We start from the raw sequence: 22,743 nt of genomic DNA on the forward strand, positions 1-22,743 counted from the left end.
ACACCAATAAAAAATTTTTTAAATCATGCTTGTTGTATCCATGGTAACCGCAAATTAACCTTGGTTTTGTTACTTCAAATAATAATATACAAAGAAGTATTAAGATAATATATTTTTGTGGTTATAAAAACAAACCTAAGCCAACAACAGTCTTTAAAATGATTTATGCATTATATAAAAACAATGAGGCAACCCTGCTGAAAAAAAACAAAACAAAAAAAAACAATACAACCATCACAGAAAATTCTAATACCATCACAAATGAATAACAAATAAATCACAAATACCATTACAAACCATCAACATTTTTTTTTTTTTTTTTTGGGACATATTCCATTAGGATTTATTGGTTTTAACAAGCCACCCATAGAAAGAAACCAATTACCAGTAGAGACCAATTATATTTCCATTAAAACCAATACAAGTCCCATTATAACCAGTAAAACCATTACAAATTTTGTGATGGTGTCTAATGTTTTTTTTTTCTTCCAACATTACATGTTATTACAAATGCCCGTAAAGAGCGCCAAAGGCCTGGTAATTGCTGCTGTTACACTTACAGGACGATCATATCCTTGTTGAATAGGCTATTGACCAAACATTTAATTCAAATATCCATGTAATCTTTATAGCCACCTTTTTGCTATAGATGACACAACCTCTATAATTTCTTCAACAAAAAACAGGTGGACATCACAGCCCTTACAAAAATTAACCATAGTTTTATCGTAGTAAAAGTATTATTAAAAGTAAAAGTAAAAGTAGCTTAATTTTCTTTTGCATGATTTCTGAATGCTGAGACCATAAAATCAATCAGACAACTGTATTAATAAAATAATAGCCATGGTAACTGTCTAGAGCTACAACTGTAATTTGTAAATAAGAAAATTTAATTACAATTTATTTATTCATTTACTTTTATATTTTATTAAAGTATTTTGACCCTTATAGTATACAAGGTTTTTATTTTTTGGTTTTTTACTTTAATATTTGATCGAGGGAGGGAGGGGGGCACAACAATACAATCCTGCTTAGGTCACCCATTTGGCCATAATATATATATATATTAACTTTAAGTGTAATATCACATAGCACACTACAGTCGAAATTATAAGTACTTTACATGTGCTTTAAAATGTTAGTCAACACATCAAAATAAGTGTGCTTCTTTAGAGCATGACAAAAGTTGACTAAAATGCAATCTGTACTCGTTTAATTTCTAATTTGACATTATTACAAAGTGCATTTTTTAAAAGTGCATTAAGAAATAGTCCTGAAGTGTATGGTCTTTATAAACACTTAAGTGGCATGTTATTCATTAATATTTTATGATATGCATATATTTTTTTAAAATAATCTTTTAAAGATTTGAAGTACACCAAAAGCGCACATTCAATACAATTAAGCACACTTCTTATTGGCATGCTGTGTAGTTGACCAGGTGCTTATACATTAAATATACTGTATATAACAAATATATGAAACACCATTGAAATGTGTAAAAGTTGTCAATATGACTCAACCCATACAGTAGCTTTGTAGAAGGAAATTAAAAGGACATCTACTGCTCACAAACACAAAAAGACAAACCCTTACTAAAGGTGATGACTGCTGTTTTTCTCAGTAGAAACGGATATCAAACATGAAGTTAGTGTGGATGATTCATCCATCTTTGCACCCCCTGATCCTCAACATGTTAAAACCAGCTGCAGTGAAACACCTCCTTGGCCAGATTCGCTCTCCAGTACCAGTTCATCTCCAGATGCAGCAGGAGCCTCTGATTCAGTGTTTTCTGATGATTTCTCTGTGACTCCAGACTTGCTCAGTAATGATCTCCACAATTCAAACAACAACAGGTAATGCATCTTTTAACGTTTCTTGACAAAACCTGTTAGGCTTTGGTTGCCACTGTGTTTATATTCTTCCTTGTAGTTTCACAGATCAGGTGATTGATCTTCAGACAGAAATTTGCACCAATGGAGAGATCCATCAAGTTCCCAAAGTTCCCAAATCACAGGATCTTCAGAACAAACCTGACAGACCCAATAAACCAAGGTACAATATGATTACACCTCAGAAAATGATCATGTCTCTGCCAAGGTCATATTTTACCTCTAAATCAAGTAAGAAATTACATTTTGCCTACCATTTAAGATTTTTAGCATAATGACAATAAAATAATATTTCTCCAAAAATGAAAATTTGCATTCATCCTCAGGTCATCCAAGATGTAGATGAGTTTGTTTCTTCATCAGGTTTGTAGAAATGTGTCACTGCATCAGTGTCTCAGCAATGGATGCTCTGCAGTGAATGGGTGCCGTCAGAATGAGAGTCCAAACAGCTGATAAAAACATCACAATAATCCACAGCACTCCAGTCCATCAGTTAACATCTGGAGAAGGCACAAGCTGAAACTAATCCAGCATTAAGACGTTTTTAACTAAAATACGAGTCCATAATCCATAATAATGCTCCCTCCAGTGAAAAAGTGTTCTGGTCTGAATCGTGGAGAAATATGCACAGATCAAGCACCGTTTACGTCTAAACAAATATGTGGCTGGATTTTGATGTGAGAGGATGGATTTATTTCTTTTGGCTTCTCAAGACGTTAATTTATGGACTGGAGTGGTGTGGATTACTTGTGATGTTTTTATCAGCTGTTTGGACTCTCATTCTGACGGCACCCATTCACTGCAGAGCATCCATTGCTGAGACACTGATGCAGAGACACATTTATGATGTAAATCTGATGAAGAACACAATCATCTACATCTTGCATGGACTGATGACATGCAACAAAGTGTCTAGTCACTGGCGAGATCTTAAAATATCTTGAATTCTTGGTCTGCAGGGCTGCAACTATTCGTGTGAGCAGGAAGAAGCAGACATTATCAGGGCCACGCCAGAAAGCCGACACGTCTCACAGTGAGTGTGCGGTGGCACAATCCAGCTGGCTCGACGTATGGAAGGGGCGCAAGTAACTAACACTATACAATCCCTCAAATCACATACAAACAAAGAAAAATGAACTCCCTTAATTTAGACCTTTAACAATTTGAAACATTTCAGAACTGCTAAATTAAATAATGCATTTCATGAAATATCACAAATACTGCATCAACAAGCATCTTTACATAAAATCTAAAACAATAATGTGCCCTTTCACACCAAACACGATGTGAAAAAACAAAATGAAATGCAGACCTATTGTCCATTCACTCTGACCGCACAATATGTTTGCTGAAATCACTGCGATTTTAAAATACACACTATGTACTAATGTAAAATGAAAGGTTTTAATTTAAAGTACATTTCAAATCATTATGTTTTATACTTATTTGTCATGATTTAAAGAAGTACACTTATTTTCATGTGTTGACAAAGTACTTGATTACAGGTTAAATGAAATTTTATACTACATTGGAATAAAACAATTTTTTTGTTTTTAAAGTATGTTTTAGTTTACCATAATGCAATTCGGCAGTACACTTTAACCATATTTCAAAGAGAATACATGTAATTTCATAATTGCTTCAACAGATGTACTTAAGCCCTAATTAAGCACTCTTAATTTATATATACTGTAAATGTAAACTAGAATAAATTTGTTCAATAACATGCAGTTAAGTATTTGAAAACATTACAACCAGTTTGCACATAAGTAGAAGTAATATTGAAATTAAATATAAAGATGAACTTAAGCCTTAATTAAGTGGGTAAAAAAAAAGTAATCACTAAGTTCAACTAAATGCATTTAATATAAATGTAAACTATAATATGAATGTTCATTTAATTGCAAATAACATGCAATTAAGTGTTTGAAAACCTTGAATTCAATTTGCACTTCTATTACACAGTATATTTTTAATAAGTTTATTATTTGCATAAGTACTCCTATTCTAATGTGTATCTTGTTCACAAGGGATATAATGCAAAGATAAGGTGTAAATGTAAAACTGTACTGAAAGAATGATTGTTTAAAATGTACAGAATATGTACAGAAACATTAATGGGGATACATTGTACATCTCACACAAGGCAAAAGTGGCAATGCTTTAGGAATATTTATGCTAATCATGGGTTATCCCTATGGATCAAATAGTTTTGTTGTAATTAGAGTCATTTTGAGCCCTTGCTAAAATGTGGAGTAAAAGTCTTCAATGCTGTTTTTAGTTTGCGAGTGTCAGATCCATGATTCAAAGTTCACACACACACACACTCGCCGAAAATAGCTTCACTTCAGTGTTCGCGTCTGGTGTGACTAGTTCTATAGGAATTTATCATCTTTGTGCTCAAGAATAACATCTGGTGTGAAAGGGCCTTTAGGAGACCCATTATAAAACTGAAGGGAACAAACAGAATGGAGTGCAAACAAAAGAGGAACGGTCTGTATTTGTGTTCAATTTGTATTTGTTTTGTAGGCACAATGTTCTATGGGTCACTCTTGATGGACATGTCATGTCAATGTGGAAAAAGCGCACAGTGAGTTGTTTCATAATGGCATGATATTTTTTACAAATTAATTATATATTGCAATTACCTATTTTATAACCACATTTTCAATGTGCTCCAGGACAAGTTCACAGAATATGTGTTTCACGTAACAAGCATCACCAACATACGTGAACAGGATCAAGGACGCTTCTCCATCTATTTACAGAAGAAGCACTTTGAATTCATGGCTCACAGTGAGGGTAGGAAACTGGAAACTCATTTCTTAAAGGAATAGTTTTTCAAAAATGACAATTTGCTGTTAATTTACTCACCCTTAGGCCATCCAAGTTATTTTTTTCCTTCGGTAGAACAGTAAAGAAGATTTTTAAATGAAACTGTGGTTTGATTGATGATTCATAAAATGCAAGTCAGTGGCTACACTCAATTGAGAGTCAAAAAAAAGCATATCAGGCAGCACAAAATTAATACCCGTGGTTCCTTATGATGTATTGAGGTCTTATGAAGTGAAACGATCAGTTTGTGCAAGAAACTGAGCATTATTCACAACATTATTACCTGTAATCCAGAACCTCTGTCAGCATATTTGGACAGAACCCAAACACACAGCCAGGGATGCTCAAAAGCTCTTTGACAGAAAATAAAAGGCAATACAAAAAAAACCCAGACAATAGTCAGTGGGGCTGGGAAACAAAAGGCCCAAGGTAGGGCAAAACACAACTGGGGAAAAGGGCAGAAGATCCACAGACTAGACCAGTTACAAGCAGAAGAACAAAACGAACCAGCAGAGGACACAGGGAGAATAGATAGGGAAGGAAATGAGGGGGGTAACGAGAGAGGACAGGTGGGGTAAATGAACCAATAATCAGGTAACAAGAAGGGCAGGGTCAAGACTACAACGAGTAGTAGAGCACACAGAAAACAAAACAAAAAGGCATGTTTTGTTTTGAGTTGCACATGAGTTGGGCAGTGAGTTTTGATTAAGTAACTTGAAGATCTGTGCTGCTTGAGCCATGAACTGTTTCAGATGATTCAGTCCGATTTTGTGAACTGATTAATCCAGTTCACTAAAATGATGATTGATTCATTTGTGAACTTCTTGCACAGACCGATCGCTTCTCTTCATAAGACCTCAATATAGAGCCACGGGGATTCATTTTGTGTTGCCTGTATTTTTATTATTTTTTTTTTGATGTGACGGTAGTTGCTGACTTGCATTTTATGAAAAGGGCTAGAGTTTCCGCTAAAAATCTTCTTTACTGTTCCACTGAAGAAAGAAAGTCATCTATATCTTGGATGGGCTGAGGGTGAGTAAATTAACATCAAATTTTCATTTTGGGTGAACTATCCGTTTAAGGGTACAGTATGTAATATTGACAGCTAGTGATTGAAAGGAGTACTGTAGTCCTAATTCAAAATAGTGGAGAGCTTTGTTTCTCCTGACGCTTCTACTTAGACTCGATGCTTACGCGGGTTGCCAGATGCAACAAGGAATGAGTGCAACTGACAATTTTAGCCAATGATCCTAACAGTGTAAGCTGATGAGTTGATTTATTCGTGTTTATCAAGCCTCTGTTCACAGAGCTTTTCAGATGGATGCCGAAGCTTTTTAGTTCAGGTAGAATATGCAACCCAGTTTGTTTGCTGGCTTCAAAGGCTGCAATACGCTGTGTTTTCCGCTGGCAACCCAGGCTGTCAAAATATTGTTGGGCAAACTGGCAGTGGGCGGAGTCACACAGACCAAAACAAAAACAGACATTCTGACACGGAACGCACATTTCAAAGCAGAGTAACTGGCTGTAGCATTGTTTATCTGAGAAACAAGTATGTGAACTTAGCATGTTTCTTAAATATCTGCAAACATATTATTGTATTTTTATGCTTTAGTGCAGTCAAAAAATGACATAAAGCACCTTTAAAGCTGAGAGTTAGCGTTTGGTTTATTTGAAGCATCAAATCATCACTTTCAGCTCTGTCCTGTGAATGTGTTGTGTCGTAGTTGTGCGGGAGCGCTGGCTGATGTCTCTCTACGCCACTCGAGGACGGGAACTGATCACTGCACCCAAACAACACGGACCGCTGATCATGAAAGACCCACGGAAAAAGGTGTATACTGCTATCTGTGGATACTCCCTTTGGATTTACAGCAGCAAAGAGGTGTGGAAAACTGCTTACTAACGTCAACCTTTCAAGAAACATTAAAGAGATCAGAGTTGTTAGGAACACAGTTGGTTTTACAATGGTTACTAAGCAAGTTTGTGTGTTTGTGGCCCCCTTTACACCATTAACATGCTTTCTCTATCCAGATAGCTGTTATACCTCGAGTGTGCATTATTTTTTAATAATTCAACGGCCCGTTGTCAGTTATTCCTTACTAGAATAACCTCATTACATATTAATGTGTATAATAAACTGATGAAAAATTTACCTTGAATAATCTGAATGAACTTTAAAGGGGACATGAACTGCAAAATATGTTCTTATAATGTTATCAAAACACATAATTTAGAAGTAAAAGGTAATTTTTTGTCCTGTTTTTTACCCTCTAATGCAGGGGTCTTCAACTAAAATTGCTTGAGGTCCAGTATTGAACCCTCCTCACCAGCCGAGGTCAATTATATAGGCCTACCTTAAACCATGAATTGATGGTTTTTAAGACCTTTTTTAAGACCTGCACAAATAAAATAAAATGACTATAAAAAGCATGATTTAGGTTTTCACAAAAATGTTAAACTTCACTTTTTAAGAAAATGGAGTCAAAAGTATCAATTATTATATGAATTAAAGCAATTATTATTAATCAATTATTATATTAATTAAATAACATATAAATATATTGTACTGTCTTAATTCTTTACATTTTTATAATACGTTATCTTCTTGTTGATCCACCAGTTCACATTTACAACATGGGTTGATTTTCACATTGGTCTGAACAAAGCCAGCAGATGGTCTTATTGAAAATGCAAATTAATTTTCTGCCAGCAGGTGGCACTTTCGGAATGGCAGAAATATAGCAGTTAAGGGCATTACACAAAGCAGCACAGCAACTGACTTTAAAACGTGCAGTTCTCATTTTTATTCAATGAAATTCTTTTGAAGTTTAATCAATACATTGAGCCGTATCGCAATTCTTGTCTCTCTGTCCCCAAATTTACCTCCTGAAATCATAACTAAGACTTTCTTGATTTTATGGCCTTAAATTTAAGACATTTTAAGGAGCCGTCAACTTTCCTAATTTTTGAGAATGCCATTGTTTTTCACTCACTAAAAGCTTCATCTGTCTTAACCCAGAACTATATTGTTCAATTCCATGAGCAAAAAATGACTCTTAAATGTTCAAATGATTTCAAATGTTGTATATGCCAAAATTAAACAAATGACCATGCATGTTTTTTTTAGCTAGACTTTTGTTGTTGACAAGGGACATTTGCAAATTGAACTTGTTTGAATTAACAGGACTTCAGTGTAGGTCTTGGCATGATGTGCGTGTCTATGAATATAGCGTCTGTGAAGGCGACGGGCCGTCACAGCTTCAGTCTCATTACTCCATACAGGACCTTCAAGTGAGTGTCTCCTTGTCTCTCCTTTTGCAAGCTCATTTCTGTGCTCTACATGCTTTGTTTTCTGTTGGTGGTAAAGTGACCCGATAGGTTTGTTCAGTTTCTCTGCAGACTCTGCTAAAGAGATGACCATGTGGCTGGAGCGTCTGAATGAAGTGATCCGTGGCGCTCTGTCCTACAGCGAGGTGGCACATCGACTCTGGTCGAGTCCCTTTAATAAAGTTTGTGCCGACTGTGGCGCTGCCAACCCGGAATGGGCATCGGTGAACCTGCTGGTGGTCATCTGTGAGGCCTGCGCAGGCGCACATCGATCCATGGGCAGTAACAGGTCCAAAGTGCGAGGTCTCAAACTAGATAATAAGGTTTGGACGGAGCCTTTAATTCAGGTGAGTTCTGTCATGCCGCAAACAACACAATGTGTCACAGCCTGTCTTTATGATATTACATGACCAGATTTATGTTCTACTTATTGTACAGTTGTGTTTTCAATATTAATATTTAAATAGCTTGGAGATTAATTTCTTTTCAACTTCATAAGTCTCAACAACTTTCATAAAAAAGTAATTTAATAAAGTAATTTACTTTAATTTTAGCATTATGAATGTTTGAGGTTTATACGAGATGTGGCCTTTGTCTTTCATGACATTCTACTAATTTGCACGTTTTTTAAAAAGAAAGTGAGTTGGATATGTTTAATTAATAGTGTCCATGAATTAAAAGTGGCTTTGCATTCTCTGCCATTACTCTAACTTTAGATTTTTAAATCAGAAAAAAAATATATTGTCTCATGTATCTTTGAGATACTAGTAAAACAATTTGCCTGTATTTTGAATTTGATTTTATTTGTATATTTTCAGATTTAATGTTAAAGTAATTTTGTTGCGTGTTTTTGTCATTTTGATTCATTTTTGTTGCTTTTAAATCTATATAGTTTTTGTTCATTTTTATTTCAGCTTTAGTCATTTTAGTACATTAAGTCAAACTAAATGAAACTTGGAAACTGATATAAAGTGAGTTTAAGTTCAGTCAACGTTTATTTTACATATATATATATATATATTAGTTTTAGCTGTCATTTTAGTTAACTATAATAACCCTGGTTCAAAATAATGTGTGGTATCAAATATGAACAATAACATCTAAAACAAAATGTGTCTTAGGGTGTCATAACAGTTCAATAGGCTTTTTTACTACTAGCCTGTTGTTTAATTACACTATTGTGACACTGTTGGCTTTTAATTTGTTTCATAATTTGATGTCATTTGATGAACTTTGCCCCGTTATTTAACTGAACTCAAGCTGAATAATGACACCATTGTCTTTTGCTTTATACTTGATCTGAGTTTGCTTCATAACCAATGAACTTTGCAACATTCAGACTGTCATTCACCTAAACTGAATCATCATTAAACTGAATTGCGCAGAATAAGGTCACTATAGAGCTGCTTTACAGCTGAAATTGTATTTGTTTGATATCTGAAGAACTTTGCAGCATTAATACTGTTATGTTCTTGTTTCTTACCGTGAATATGCTTTGACTTAACAACAGATGCAAATGTTCCATGTTTTCAGTTGTTTGTGCTGTATGGCAATAAAGCTGCCAGCAGTGTTTGGGCTCACAACATCCCTCCGACGGAGCAGATCAGCCCTGACGTCTCTCCAGATCAGAGGCTGGAGTTTATCCTCGCCAAATACTGCAAAGGACTTTACTGCAAAGCTCACCCGCTCGCCGCAAACCAGAAGCTGCTTGACCAGGTCAGCCTGTGAACAAAACACCCTACTGTTTTATTAGTTTCAGGCCGATCCCATGCTGATTGTGTTCTCTGGTGCTCCTCAGAGGCTGCGTGAGGTGGTTTGTGGTGCTAATGTGGAGGAGACGCTGTCTCTGCTGTGCTCTGGAGCGAGAGTTTCATGCAGCACCACAGATCCCGAGCTTCACTCCGCCATCAGCGAGGCCGAGAGCGCTGGACAGGCCTTGCAGACCGAGCTACTCCGACATAACGAGTTTGTGGGTTAGTTGAGTCCTGATCGGGGCAAATTCAGTTCCTAGTGAACCTCCTAACATTTTTTAATGGCACATTTGAACCCCACCCAGGTTTAAAAAGACAACTTTCATAATATACTTAAAGTGCTCTATTTTTGTGCACTAACTTTGTACTTAATATACTAAAAATGATGCTTTAGTACTTCTAAGTGTACTCAACTGTGCTAGTTTGGGACACCGTGAATATTAACTAAAATGCGCTTTTAACACACTCTCTTTGTATTTAAAAAATGTATTTAGTAACCACTTGTAATACGCTTGAGTGTACTAGTGTATGAAAGATGGTTCAAGTGGTAACTAAATACATTTTTAAATACAGAGATAGCATGTTAAAAGTGCATTTTAGTTAATATTCACGGTGTCCCAAAATAGCACAGTTGAGCACACTTAGATGATCTTAAGTTTATCTTAGAAGTACTAAAGAATCATTTTTAGTATATTAAGTACAAAATTAGTGCACTTTAAGTATATTATGGAAGTGCACTTTTTTTTCACCTGGGCAGGTCAAACTTTTTAAGTCTATTTTTTTTTAAACGCATTCAAATAATTTGCATTGTGACATTATTTTCAAAATCTTAAAAAGTAAATTAAAAAACTACTTAAATAATATAATATTAACAAAATAAAAGTCCACTTAAGTGCATTTAAAGTTTTACTTTAAAGTACAGTTTAAATCTAAATGATTTAATCTTTTGTACACTTATTATTAAGTACACTTACTGTATTTTGATGTGTTGACTAACATACTAAAGCACGTGCAAAGTACTTATTTATTCAATATTGCATTTAAAGTGAATATATTTTAAATCTACTAAATTGTAGCTTCATCATTACAAATGTGTAATTAGAAAATAGATTTAAATACATACAAATTTTAACAGAATTTTAGTTTACTTTAATCATGTTTTTTTATTACAATAGATGTAATCATGAAATTGCACATCTATTACATATCGTATTCAAGTTCTGCTTAAGTGAGTCAAAAAATGATAAATACTCTTTTTTTAAGAGTATGCTAAAGTCTACTTTTTTTTTTTTACAAGGGTGACCTAGGCATGTTTTAGTGCAATTGATTATTTTGTTCATTACCTAATATAAGTGTAATATTCTCAGGAATTGAGGATTGTTTTTAATTAATTTAGCTTTTTTTTTTTTTTTAAAGAGTCACCTGACTTTGAGCAAACAAGACATTCAGAGGAGCAGATAGGTAAGATGCACTACTGAGATCCCTCCTCAACATGCCCGTCCTGTCTATTTTATCAAGCTACTCCTTTTATAATGACGACGCTGCTATATCATTTGTGAGTTTTCTTTTCCCACATGTGTAGAAGAGCTGCATGGAAAGCTGGATGAGGAGCGTTTCTTGTTCTCGCAGGAGAACGAGTCTGCGGCCTGTGATGTGCTGGACTTGACGGAGGTCATCTCAGTGTTCGACTGCTCTGCAGGGTAAGAGCATGACACCATATCTGCCAGTGACAGTGAAAGGACAACTGTCTTTCTTTACTATCTCAAAGTTAGGAGAGCAGATATTATCATATGTGACCCTGGACCACAAAACCAGTCATAAGGGTCAATTTTCCGAAATTGAGATTTATACATCATCTGAAAGCTGCATAAATAATCTTTCCATTGATGTATGGTTTGTTAGGATAGAACAATATTTGGCTGAGATACAACTATTTGAAAATCTGGAATCTGAGGGTGCAAAAAAATCATAATATTGAGAAAATCGCCTTTAAAGTTGTCCAAATGAAGTTCTTAGCAATGCAAATTACTAATTGAAAATTAAGTTTTGATATATTTATGGTAGGAAATCTACAAAATATCTTCATGGAACATGATCTTTACTTAATATCCTAATGATTTTTGGCATAAAAGAAAAATTAATAATTTTGACCCATACAATGTATTTTTGGCTATTGCTACAAATATACCCCAGCGACTTAAGACTGGTTTTGTGCTCCAGGGTCACAAATGAGAAAGATGGACACATTGTGTATTTTAGGGCTATGAATTGAATGTGTCAGTTTAGTTCATTATAAACAGTAAAGCAATGTGACCGGCTTTAGTCTGATTGACAAAATCAATGTCTATGGACTGTAGGTCACACACTGGCTTGTGTTAATAATAAACTGTTTTCTGAAGCCAGTTTTTGTAATGCCTGCTTTCAGTGATCATGTGCTTTTAGGAGCCTTTTGCAGAAAATACTGAAATTTTATGAAATCAGCTCAAAATCCCTTGTGTAAAAGAAGTACACTTTGGCATATAAAAAGACTACAGCAATATTTTACTTTATAATAATATACAGTACTTAATTTGAACTAAAAGTGTTGTTTTGGACACTTAATTACATGTTAATTACAATTAAAATGAAATGTATTATAGTTTACATTAATATTAAATGCAATTAGCTGAACTTAAAGTGTTTTTTGACCCATTTAAGTTGCGAAATATGTAATTTCATAATTCTGTTGTCTTTGAAATATGATTAAAGTGTTCTGTGAATGTACTGACAAGCATGTATGGTCTAAAACATACTTAAGTCATTTTTTATTTATTTTACCTTGAATGTCATTTATTTAAATCTATCTGTAATTACACTTTCATAATGATGAAGTTGCAATTTAGTGCATTTAAAATATATTAACTTGAAATACTAAAAAACACACTACAGTTCAAATTATAATCAAGTACTTTGCATGTGCTTTAGAGTGTACTTCTGTAAAACATGAGAAAAAAATCATTAAAACATGACTTAATGATGTTTAATTTGGCATTATTACAAAGTGCACTTTTTAAGATAGCATGAAGAAACAGTCCTGAAAGCGTCTCTCTTTAAGTGCGCTTAAATGGCCTTTCATTTCATTAATATTATATTATCTGCAAGTACAGGTTTTTTTTTTTTTAATATATACTTTACGATTTGAAATACACTAAAAGTGCACATTCAGTACAATCAAGCACACTTTTGTTTTCATAAGATAATAAGGGAAACCATTCTTTCAAGGTTCTCTTATTAATATTTTGTTGAGCAGAAGATGCATTGTATTCTGGAAGTGTAATAATGCTTACCGTGTGGTTTACAGGCAAACCCATGAGTTTGAGGTGTTATCGCTGACAGACAGACTGATCTGCAGGGCAGACGGACGAGACGCCCTCCTCAGTCACATGCTGCATATCATGAAGGTAAAACCTCTTGTTCATCTTTTAAATTTTCTTTCTAAAGTAGCCTACCGCTTATATACGCTCATTTCAGGTTTAAGAAGTTGTTTTAACATTGCATCAACTACTGATGAACACAATTTTTATTATGAATTATCACTCAGTCGGTTATTTTACCATTTATTGCTTTTGTTTGTCTTACAAACACATTAAAATGCACAAATTCACCAACTTTTTGTCATCTGATCCTCTTTAACCTGATATATGTTTATATGGAGTACCTCTGAGATTTTAAAATAAATATTTGGTCACACTTAATATTAGACAGCCTTAACTACTATGTACTAACATCAAAAAATAAGTACAATGTACTTATTGTGTTCATATTGTATTGCAAAACACAAAAAGGTGTGATACGCGTAAGGTTAGGGACAGGTTTGGTGGTCTGGGTAGGTGTAAGGGTGGGTCAACAGTGTAATTACAGATGTATCTACATATAGGTATTTTTAAAAATATATGTAAAAACATGCACACGATAAGTGCATTGTTTCAAATAATTAATTTAATATAAAGTGGGATCAAATATTTTGATGCACATTTGCATGATGTTCATGGTTCTCTGACATTGATTGATGGTCACATGGCATGTGGATAACAAACAAAATATTTCATTTTTCAGTAAGTGTTTTATTTTGATTGATTTTAAAATTATTTGTTTTAAATTAACGTTTTTATGATTTCATTAATTATTAGCTATTCATTGAACTCACAAACCCCAGTTTGGGAAACCTTGGCATAATATAATGTTTAATACACTTCATGTTAACGAATGGAATATATTTTCTTACTCTTTGTATTTTATATCAATATGTGTCCCTGGAGCACAAAAGCAGTCATAAGCAGCACAGCTATATTTGTAGCAATAGCCAACAATACACTGTATGTGTCAAAATTATACATTTTTCTTTTATGCCAAAAATCATTAGGATATTAAGTAAAGATCATGTTCCATGAAGATATTTTGTACATTTCCTACCGTAAATATATCAAAACTTCATTTTTGATTAGTAATATACATTGCTAAGAACTTCATTTGCACAACTTTAAAGGCCATTTTCTCAACATTTAAATTTTTTTGCACCCTCAGATTCCAGATTTTTAAATATTTGTAGCCAAATATTGTCCTGTCATAACATACATAACTCACATGCATCAATGGAAAGCTTATTTATTCAGAAAAAACCGACCCTTATGACTGGTTTTGTGGTCCAGGGTCACATATGGTACAAGATTATCCTATTTAAATCAATGTGAAAAACGAGATAGGTCAAAAGTCATCTAAACGTAGTCAGATTATATTACCTAAAATGTTTAAGGTAATGGATTACGTTACTAAGAAAAAAAATGTTGTCATGTAATTTGGAATCAGTAATAGATTACAGTTTGTAAAGCTGCAGCGGAGACTGATGAGAAGCTGCTGTGTGTAGATTGTGCCGGCGGGTGCCGTGGTGGATGAGGATCTGCTGGGGGTCTGTGCCGTGTCCAGAGCCTCCATACGCGAGGGAGCAGCGCTGCAGTGTGCAGAAGTGTGGTGCACCCTACAGGACGGAGAGATGAGCATTCACACACAACACAGCTCCACAGACACGCTGACTCTGGACAGCCAGACACGCTGCCGTCAGTATCACAGCCCACATCAGATCATCAAACACTGCCAGAGTAATGTCCATTAAACAAATACTGTATGTCTTCTCTACAGATCTGCAGCGCTCCGAGAACTGCATCCTGCTGGAGTTTCCTGACAGGTCAGTGTCCTGTAGACAGCATCGCATGCAAATGCAAATGTCTGGTCATAACAAGCTTGTGCATCGGTGATATTATTCTACTTGAAGACTAACAGTGAAACATACACTACCAGTCCAAAGTTTTTGAACAGTACGATTTTGAATGTTTTTAAAGAAGTCTCTTCTGCTCACCAAGCCTGCATTTATTTGATCCAAAGCACAGCAAAAACAATACAATTTTGAAATATTTTACTGTTTAAAATAACTGTTTTCTATTTGAATATGTTTTAAAGTGTAATTTATTCCTGTGATTTCAAAGCTGTATTTTCAGCATCATTACTGCAGTCTTCAGCGTCACATGATCTTCAGAAATCATTCTAATATTCCGATTTGCTGCTCAAAAACATTTATTATTATTATTACTATTATTATTATTATGTTGAAAACAGCTGAGTATAATTTTTCCAGGTTTCTTTGATGAATAGAAAGTTCAGAAGAACAGAATTTATCTGAAATAGAAATATTTTATAACATTGTACTGACTCCAATGTTACAAAAGCTTTTTATTTCAGATAAATGCCGATCTTTGGATCTTTCTATTCATCACATAATCCTGAAAAAAATGTACTTGACTGTTTTAAACATTGATAATAATAATAATGTTTCTTGAGCAGTAAATCAGCATATCAGAATGATTTCTGAAGATCATGTGACACTGAAGACTGGAGTAATGATGCTGAAAATACAGCTGCGCATCACAGAAATAAATCACACTTTAAAACATATTCAAATAAAAAGCAGTTATTTAAAATAGTAAAAATATTTCACAATATCACTGCTTTTGCTGTACTTTTGATCAAATTAATACAGGCCTGGTGAGCTGAAGAGAATTCTTTAAAAAAAACATAAAAAATCTTTAATCGTAGTGTATTTTTGGTAAAAATATTAAAGAATAAATTGAAACTATATCTGTGCACTACAATACCAACAAAACGGACAAACAGAAAATTAGGGCTGTCAAAATTAACGCATTAAATGTGTAATTGTTTTTTTTTCTTCAGTTTAACATGTTAAAAGATTTTAACGCAATTAATGCAACATCCATTTTTTTCAATTCAAGTTTATTTGTATAGGCTTTTCATGATGCAAATTGTTGCAAAGCAGCTTTACAGAAAATTAAAGTTTCTATATTATATGCCTATCTCAAGTTGATGTACATATGGCAGAAATGTACGGTAAAATTCATGCATTTAGTTAGTGTCATGTAATCAAGCAGACGGTGAACAATATTAACTGCAATGATTAGGCAAGGCAAGTTTATTTATATACATTTCATACACAGTGGTAATTCAAAGTGCTTTACATAAAAGGAAGTGAAATAGTCATTAAAAAAAATAATCACAACAATAAAAACAAGGAATTAAAAAAATACATGCAGAGCTAAACAGATGAGTTTTGAGTCTGGATTTAAATGTGGCTAGTGTTTAGCACATCTGATCTCTTCTGGAAGCTGGTTCCAACTGCGGGCGGCATAATAGCCTGTTTTTGGTGAGTGACCTTGTAAATACCATCTTAAATGAGTTAAAAAGTCCTAAATGACCGTAAAGAGTTGGGAGAAAATCAGATGTGCGTCAGGTTTTAAAGAGACAGCGCTGCTTTTAAAGTGAAACAAAGAACAAAAGAAAAAGAGAAATCACTCACTGCTCTGCTCGCTGATTCACTTTTGTAGCTTGAATAAAGATTAAGATGATTAAATTCACAAATTAAAAGTTGTTATATTTTTCAAAGCCTATTAAATGTTGAAAATAATGTCTTCCAATTACACTGTAATGTTGAATGCCTCTAATTAATGGCTAAAACTGGGGGGAAATGCATTTAATAGAGACATCAGTAGCAGTATTGGTATGGCCTTCATCAATAATATGTGTTTAATGGCATATTTTTACTAGTAGCCTATTTAAAATATACCATATTTATGTTGTTTTCAATGTGAAATCATGACAATATAAATATATCATATTATTATGCAATTAATCATGATTAATTACATCTTTTTAATCAATTGACAGCACTAGTTGTTTTGTATTCAAACGATGGTGTAAAATGTGTTTTAATTCATCTACCAAACCTGAAATCTGACCAAAGAGAAAATGATTGACGGTACAAAAATACAAATTGATAAAATGATGAATATCTGATAAACTTGCACGCTCAAGTTTAAAGTCACAAGTCCATTTTGGGGTGGAAGAGTTTAGAGTAAATCGTACATGACTGAACCTGAACCACACAGAAACATGATGTGAGTACTATAATATGTAACTATAAGTAACTATAAACATGATGCTTTTTCACTTTAAAGTTTAAGTATACTTTCAGTATAACACCATTAAACTGGTAGTTTACTGAGAGCACACTCAAACGTGCACTTTAATAAGCTACAAATTGATCTAGAAGTATATAGCTAGTAAATAACAGTATTCCTGAATTCACTTCCATAAAATAAAAAGTGTCCCAATTCAGTACCAAGAGGTACTGAAATAATGCACTTACAAGTATACTCACTATCAGAGATGGGTAGTAACTGATTACATATAATCTGGATTATTAGATAATAATTAGATTCCAAAAAGGTAACACTTTATTTTAACTATTATAATAACAATAAATTATGAATAATTACATGCAAGTAACACTAAGCCTGGGGGTCTGTGCTCGTAATTAGAGTATGTTACATTTCACAATGCTCATAATGGTAAGTTTAAGACAAGTTAGATAAAAGTAGCCAGAATTCATCACCAAAATGAGTAACCTAAACTGTAAAAAATCAAAAGTTGAGAAAACGTAAAAGTTTAAGGCAACCAGCTTCAGTAGATTTGAGTATTCTCAAGTTGTATAAACTGAATACAAGAAGTTGAGAAAACTCAAAAATCTGGTTGCTTTTACGTTTTCTCAACTTTTGATTTTTTTTACATGACTGACTATAGTTTTCATCATGTAATCTGTTATCAGCAACGGATTGCAATTTGCAAGTAATCAACTTAGCTCTGCTTACTACATAAAATGCACTTGGAAAACATTCTTGACTTTACTTAATAAAATATAATCTTGTTCAGATATTATCACTTCCAGTCGTGGAGGAATTGAAATGGAGGCAGTTTTTAGTGTTACACTGTAAAAAATGAAAAGTTGACTTAACTTAAAATTTCAAGGCAACTTGCTGCACAGCTTTTTTGAGTTTACTCAACTTTGGACCGAGTAAAGTCATGTCTCTTTGTTTGTTCAGCTAACACAGTTTTCTCAGTTAAAAAGACTTGTAATGCTTTTCCAATGCGTCTCAAATTATGTTCTGTGAACTTTTTTACTTGTTTACAAAAATGACAAACATTAATGGATAAGTTAGTCTAATAAGTAGACAATATCGTCTTTGTTTGTAAGACAACTTACAAGACTAAGATATTTAGTATAATAGTATAATATATAATTAGACACTAACCTCGAGAACAATGGCAATCATCAAATGTTAAAAAGATGAGCCCTTTACATCACAGTACAACAAATAACTAGCAATGATGATAAAACAACAACAAAAAAGTTTAAATGAAATCAGCAAACAGCAAAACAATAATCCTATAACAGTAACTACATAATTTATTCATGCTGCAATGCATGCTGGGAACTCACAAAGCCTTAACATTTCAACAATATGAAATTCTTTGTTCAGACAACTGTGTTTGACTAGTTGGGACGACATTTGGGGTAATTTTGTTGTCTGACATGGGTTTTTATGTAGTTTTAAGAAAATAGCATTTTTTTAGTTTATGAGACTAAATGTGCATTTTTTACAGTGCAGTAGTGTTTGACAAGCATTTGATTACCGACGAATCTACAGCTATTTTTCCTGTAATTTGTGTGTTAGCTGACTGATGCCTGAGCGTGTGTGTGTGTGTTTGGTGCAGGACGTTACACGTGCAGTTTGAGCTGGAGCACAGCTGTCTGCGGTGGCATGAGCTCGTGCAGAGGGCCCTGCGCTCGACCACAGACGGGCCCCAGCGCTCAGGATCCGTGCCCTGCTCTATAGACCGGTGTATATCTCACATCACACAGCACGGTGAGTCACGAGCTGGACCAAAGGCCAAAAACTGAACAGCATTGAATACATGCAACTTTTCAATTTTAGGAAAACCTCGGTGCCTTATTGCTTAAATAAAAACAGTGTTGGGTGTAACTAAGTAAAGTACTGTAATTTAATTACTTTTCCCTTTTTTCTGTATTTTAATTACAGTTACTTCTTATGTAATTGAACGTAATACTGTGTATAGACTGTAGAACACTTATATACAATACAATAACAATAATCCAAATTTAAAGTCTAACCTTAAAATGCATGCTTTTTATGCACCTTTCTCACTTTGAATATTTTGGTGAGTTAATAAGAATATTGGTAACACTAATTAAACACCAATTCTCATTATAAACTTGTTGGTTATTAGCATGAATATTACTGGGATATTGGCTGTTTATTAGCACATATTAAATGTCTTATTCTGCAAGACCTTATTCTAAATCCTTAATCCTACCCAATTCTTAAACTTAACTACTTTAGTAAGTATTAATAAGCAGTAATTAGGAGTATACTGAGGCAAAAGTCACAGTTAAACCTAATTTAAAGTGTGACCAGAATAATTTATGTACTTGAAAGAATTAAAAGAACCGGTTTATGGCTATCCTTGTATCATTAACTTGTCGAGGTTGATATAGGATTTAGAAAGTAATTAGTAATACTTTTTTGTACAGTAATCTAATTACACTGTTGTACAACTTTTTTACCCAACACTGTATAAAAGTTCACGCCTTTGTGAAAAAGAAAAGTGCTTCGTTGTAATGAATATGCATTTTTAATGTACTTCAAGTATTTTTTTTAACTGGGTAATGCTTTAATTTGGGGGGCAATTCTCACAATTAACTAGTTGTTTATTAGCATGCATGTACTAGCATATTGGCTGTATATTAATACTTATAAAACACATATTTAATGCCTTATTCTGCATGAGATTACTAACTATTAATAAGCAGCAAATTAGGAGTTTATTGAGGCAAAAGTTATAGTTAATAGTGAGAATTGGACCTTAAAATAAAGTGTGACCAAAAACTGTACTTCATTTAATATAAATGAAATTAAAGGCCACTTAAAGAGAGCACACTTTTATATTCATTTCTTAACACACTTAAGTACACTTCTAATAAGTGCAGTTTGTAATGTTGCAAGTTTTAAAGGACATTTTAAATCATTACTTTTTAATAATCTTTTGTTGTGCTTTAAAGAAATACACTTATTTTAGCCAGTTGAATAACACACTAAAGCACATGTGAAGTACTTGATTATCATTTGAACTCTTTAGATGTTATTTGATATTGCATTTAATATATTTTACGTGTACTAAATTGCAACCTCATCATTATAAATGTGTAATTATAATATATTAAATACACGACATACATGTTTGAATAGAAATTACATTAAAGTGTATTTTAGTTTATCACAAATGCTTGTCAGTACATTCAGCACTTCACACTTTAACCATATTTCAATGACAATAGAATTATTAAATTACATAAAGATGTTTTTGAGTGGGTCAAAAAGCACTCAAGTTCATCTAACTGCGAAACTATAGAACATTTTCATTTAATTGTAAATAACATGCAAGTATATTCTTTTAAATTACAGTATTACTGTTATAAGTGCTCTTTATGAAAGTATGCTAAAGTGTACTTCTTCATTAGGGACTACATATTGCAAAAGAAAAATACTGAGGACAAACATTGAATTTTATTTAGCAAATGCATGAAATGCAGTCTTTCCTTTAGACAGAAGTTGAGTAATGTCAAACACTGTTGAATAGGTGTTACTGTATTGGGTATTTTTGCAGAGCTACAATGCTGGATTGACCAATCAGCATCCACATATTAAAGCTTGAAATATATGCTAGAAAAAACACCAAATGTAAGTATCTTATCAGAAATGCTGTTTATTTCAGGGCTGAAGGTGGAGGGTTTGTACCGGCGCTGTGGAGTCGCTCCTCAGATCAGTAAGCTGGTCGACGCTCTGAGTGTTTCTCCAAGAGGAACGCTTCTGGAAACAGACGAGCTCTCCATCCTGGACATTTCAGGAGCTCTGAAACAGATCCTGCGGCAGAGCTCTGAGCTCATACCGAACGCACACAAGCCGCTCTGGCTCAAAGCCGCCGGTGCGTCTGCTCTCAGCCATCAGTGCGCTAACAAACACAGCAAGATCCTTTCACTGGTTCTGTCAGTCTCTCAGAAAATAAATAAAGTCGCTGCTCATGTGCATAAACTCATTGAACGTGGCCATGTTGATCTCATTACAGATTTCTGAGATCCTGTCGTTGTGAATCTTTACACTGTGTTTGCTCAAGCATTGGCATTAAAGAATCGTCATGCATGCATAAATGTCATGTTAAATATAAAGACTGTGGTGTATTGATATGCAGTTGTCTTCACAGTCCTGTCAGATGAAAAACAGAGACTGCAGATGTACCGCAAACTGCTTAAACAGCTTCCTCCAGACAACCGCGTGACGCTGACCGCTCTGTGTGGACACCTGCACACGTAAGTGGAAAATAAATATACTTAAATGCATTTGAAATACATTTATTTCATGCTAAATATACTGCAAATACATTTTTATATTCATGTACTTAATAAAATGTCCTGCAATTGTACTTTTAGTATACTAAACTGGTAAACTTAAAGTCTGCTAAATTGAAAACTAATTTTGTGCTTAATGCACTTTAATTGAGCGGAAGTAGTGCTGAAGTACAATTAAAGATATAATTAGTATATTTGATTGTGCTAAAGTGGAACTATTGCAAGTATACTTCAGATACACTTTAAATATTTTGCATTTAAAGTCTGATATTATTTAAAGATCATACAATCCTCATCAATAGTGACATTAAAACATTTTAGACTTAATATTAAGAAAAGTGCAAAGTTTAATTATAATTTTTATATCAGTACATCTTGAGTTATCTGTCTGTAAATTTGTTAATAGATTTGAACTATACTTAGTATGAAATAAATGTATTTTAAATTGTATTTTAAAGATACAGCTAGAAATACAAATGCAGACTTAATAGCGCTTTATATGTAGTTGTGCATGTTTAAGTTTAAGTTTTAAGTTTATTTTGCATAAGGTAGGTACAATAAAAACACGACAAACAAACAAACAAAAAAATAATAAATAATACAATCCATATACTGTGCAGGGAGAGGCAGAAAACCCAAAGGGCTTATTTAGAGCCTCCACCTAAACAATGAAAAACAAATAAACTAATAAAAAAAAAAAATTAATTACAACATACAAAAAGAAAAAAAGAGAAAAAACAAATATACTCAAAACAAACCATCTATAATACATAAAATACAAGAATTTTTTTTACAAAACAGCATTTAAATGATCCTTTATTTTTCTTTTATAACATATTAAAGAGGAACATTTTTTTGCTAGATGAGATAAATCATTTCATAATTTAATACCCCTAAATCTTATCACGTATTGACCTCTACAAGTGAGAACTTTAGGAAAATTAAAATTTGAAGATTGACGAGTTAAATAACTATGAACCTGTAAATTTACTTTAAAATACATTCTGAATTACTCTGGAATGTTACCCTCACTTGAATATATCTTATACATAAAAACACAAATTTGAAAAGT

General features: G+C 33.5%; 1 protein-coding gene across 3 annotated transcripts in view; it reads left to right on the forward strand.

The window, feature by feature from the left end:
* The window catches only part of LOC131528777 (arf-GAP with Rho-GAP domain, ANK repeat and PH domain-containing protein 1), a 29,834-nt gene that overhangs the window by 3,840 nt on the left and 3,251 nt on the right, over window positions 1-22,743 (forward strand). For 2 of the 3 annotated variants that reach the window (XM_058758152.1, XM_058758154.1), the window contains exons 4-21: window positions 1,625-1,856; window positions 1,933-2,055; window positions 2,852-2,977; window positions 4,422-4,482; window positions 4,574-4,694; window positions 6,452-6,609; window positions 7,912-8,018; window positions 8,116-8,401; window positions 9,588-9,770; window positions 9,853-10,027; window positions 11,222-11,266; window positions 11,388-11,505; window positions 13,146-13,245; window positions 14,709-14,898; window positions 14,981-15,026; window positions 18,962-19,113; window positions 21,041-21,250; window positions 21,527-21,632. In XM_058758152.1, the coding sequence (XP_058614135.1) occupies window positions 1,625-1,856; window positions 1,933-2,055; window positions 2,852-2,977; window positions 4,422-4,482; window positions 4,574-4,694; window positions 6,452-6,609; window positions 7,912-8,018; window positions 8,116-8,401; window positions 9,588-9,770; window positions 9,853-10,027; window positions 11,222-11,266; window positions 11,388-11,505; window positions 13,146-13,245; window positions 14,709-14,898; window positions 14,981-15,026; window positions 18,962-19,113; window positions 21,041-21,250; window positions 21,527-21,632 (2,539 nt within the window). The remainder of the gene's footprint in view (window positions 1-1,624; window positions 1,857-1,932; window positions 2,056-2,851; window positions 2,978-4,421; window positions 4,483-4,573; window positions 4,695-6,451; window positions 6,610-7,911; window positions 8,019-8,115; window positions 8,402-9,587; window positions 9,771-9,852; window positions 10,028-11,221; window positions 11,267-11,387; window positions 11,506-13,145; window positions 13,246-14,708; window positions 14,899-14,980; window positions 15,027-18,961; window positions 19,114-21,040; window positions 21,251-21,526; window positions 21,633-22,743) is intronic. The other variant, XM_058758153.1, reaches the window with a different exon arrangement.

Source organism: Onychostoma macrolepis, chromosome 21, assembly GCF_012432095.1.
Source record: "Onychostoma macrolepis isolate SWU-2019 chromosome 21, ASM1243209v1, whole genome shotgun sequence".
Classification (NCBI taxonomy): domain Eukaryota; kingdom Metazoa; phylum Chordata; class Actinopteri; order Cypriniformes; family Cyprinidae; genus Onychostoma; species Onychostoma macrolepis.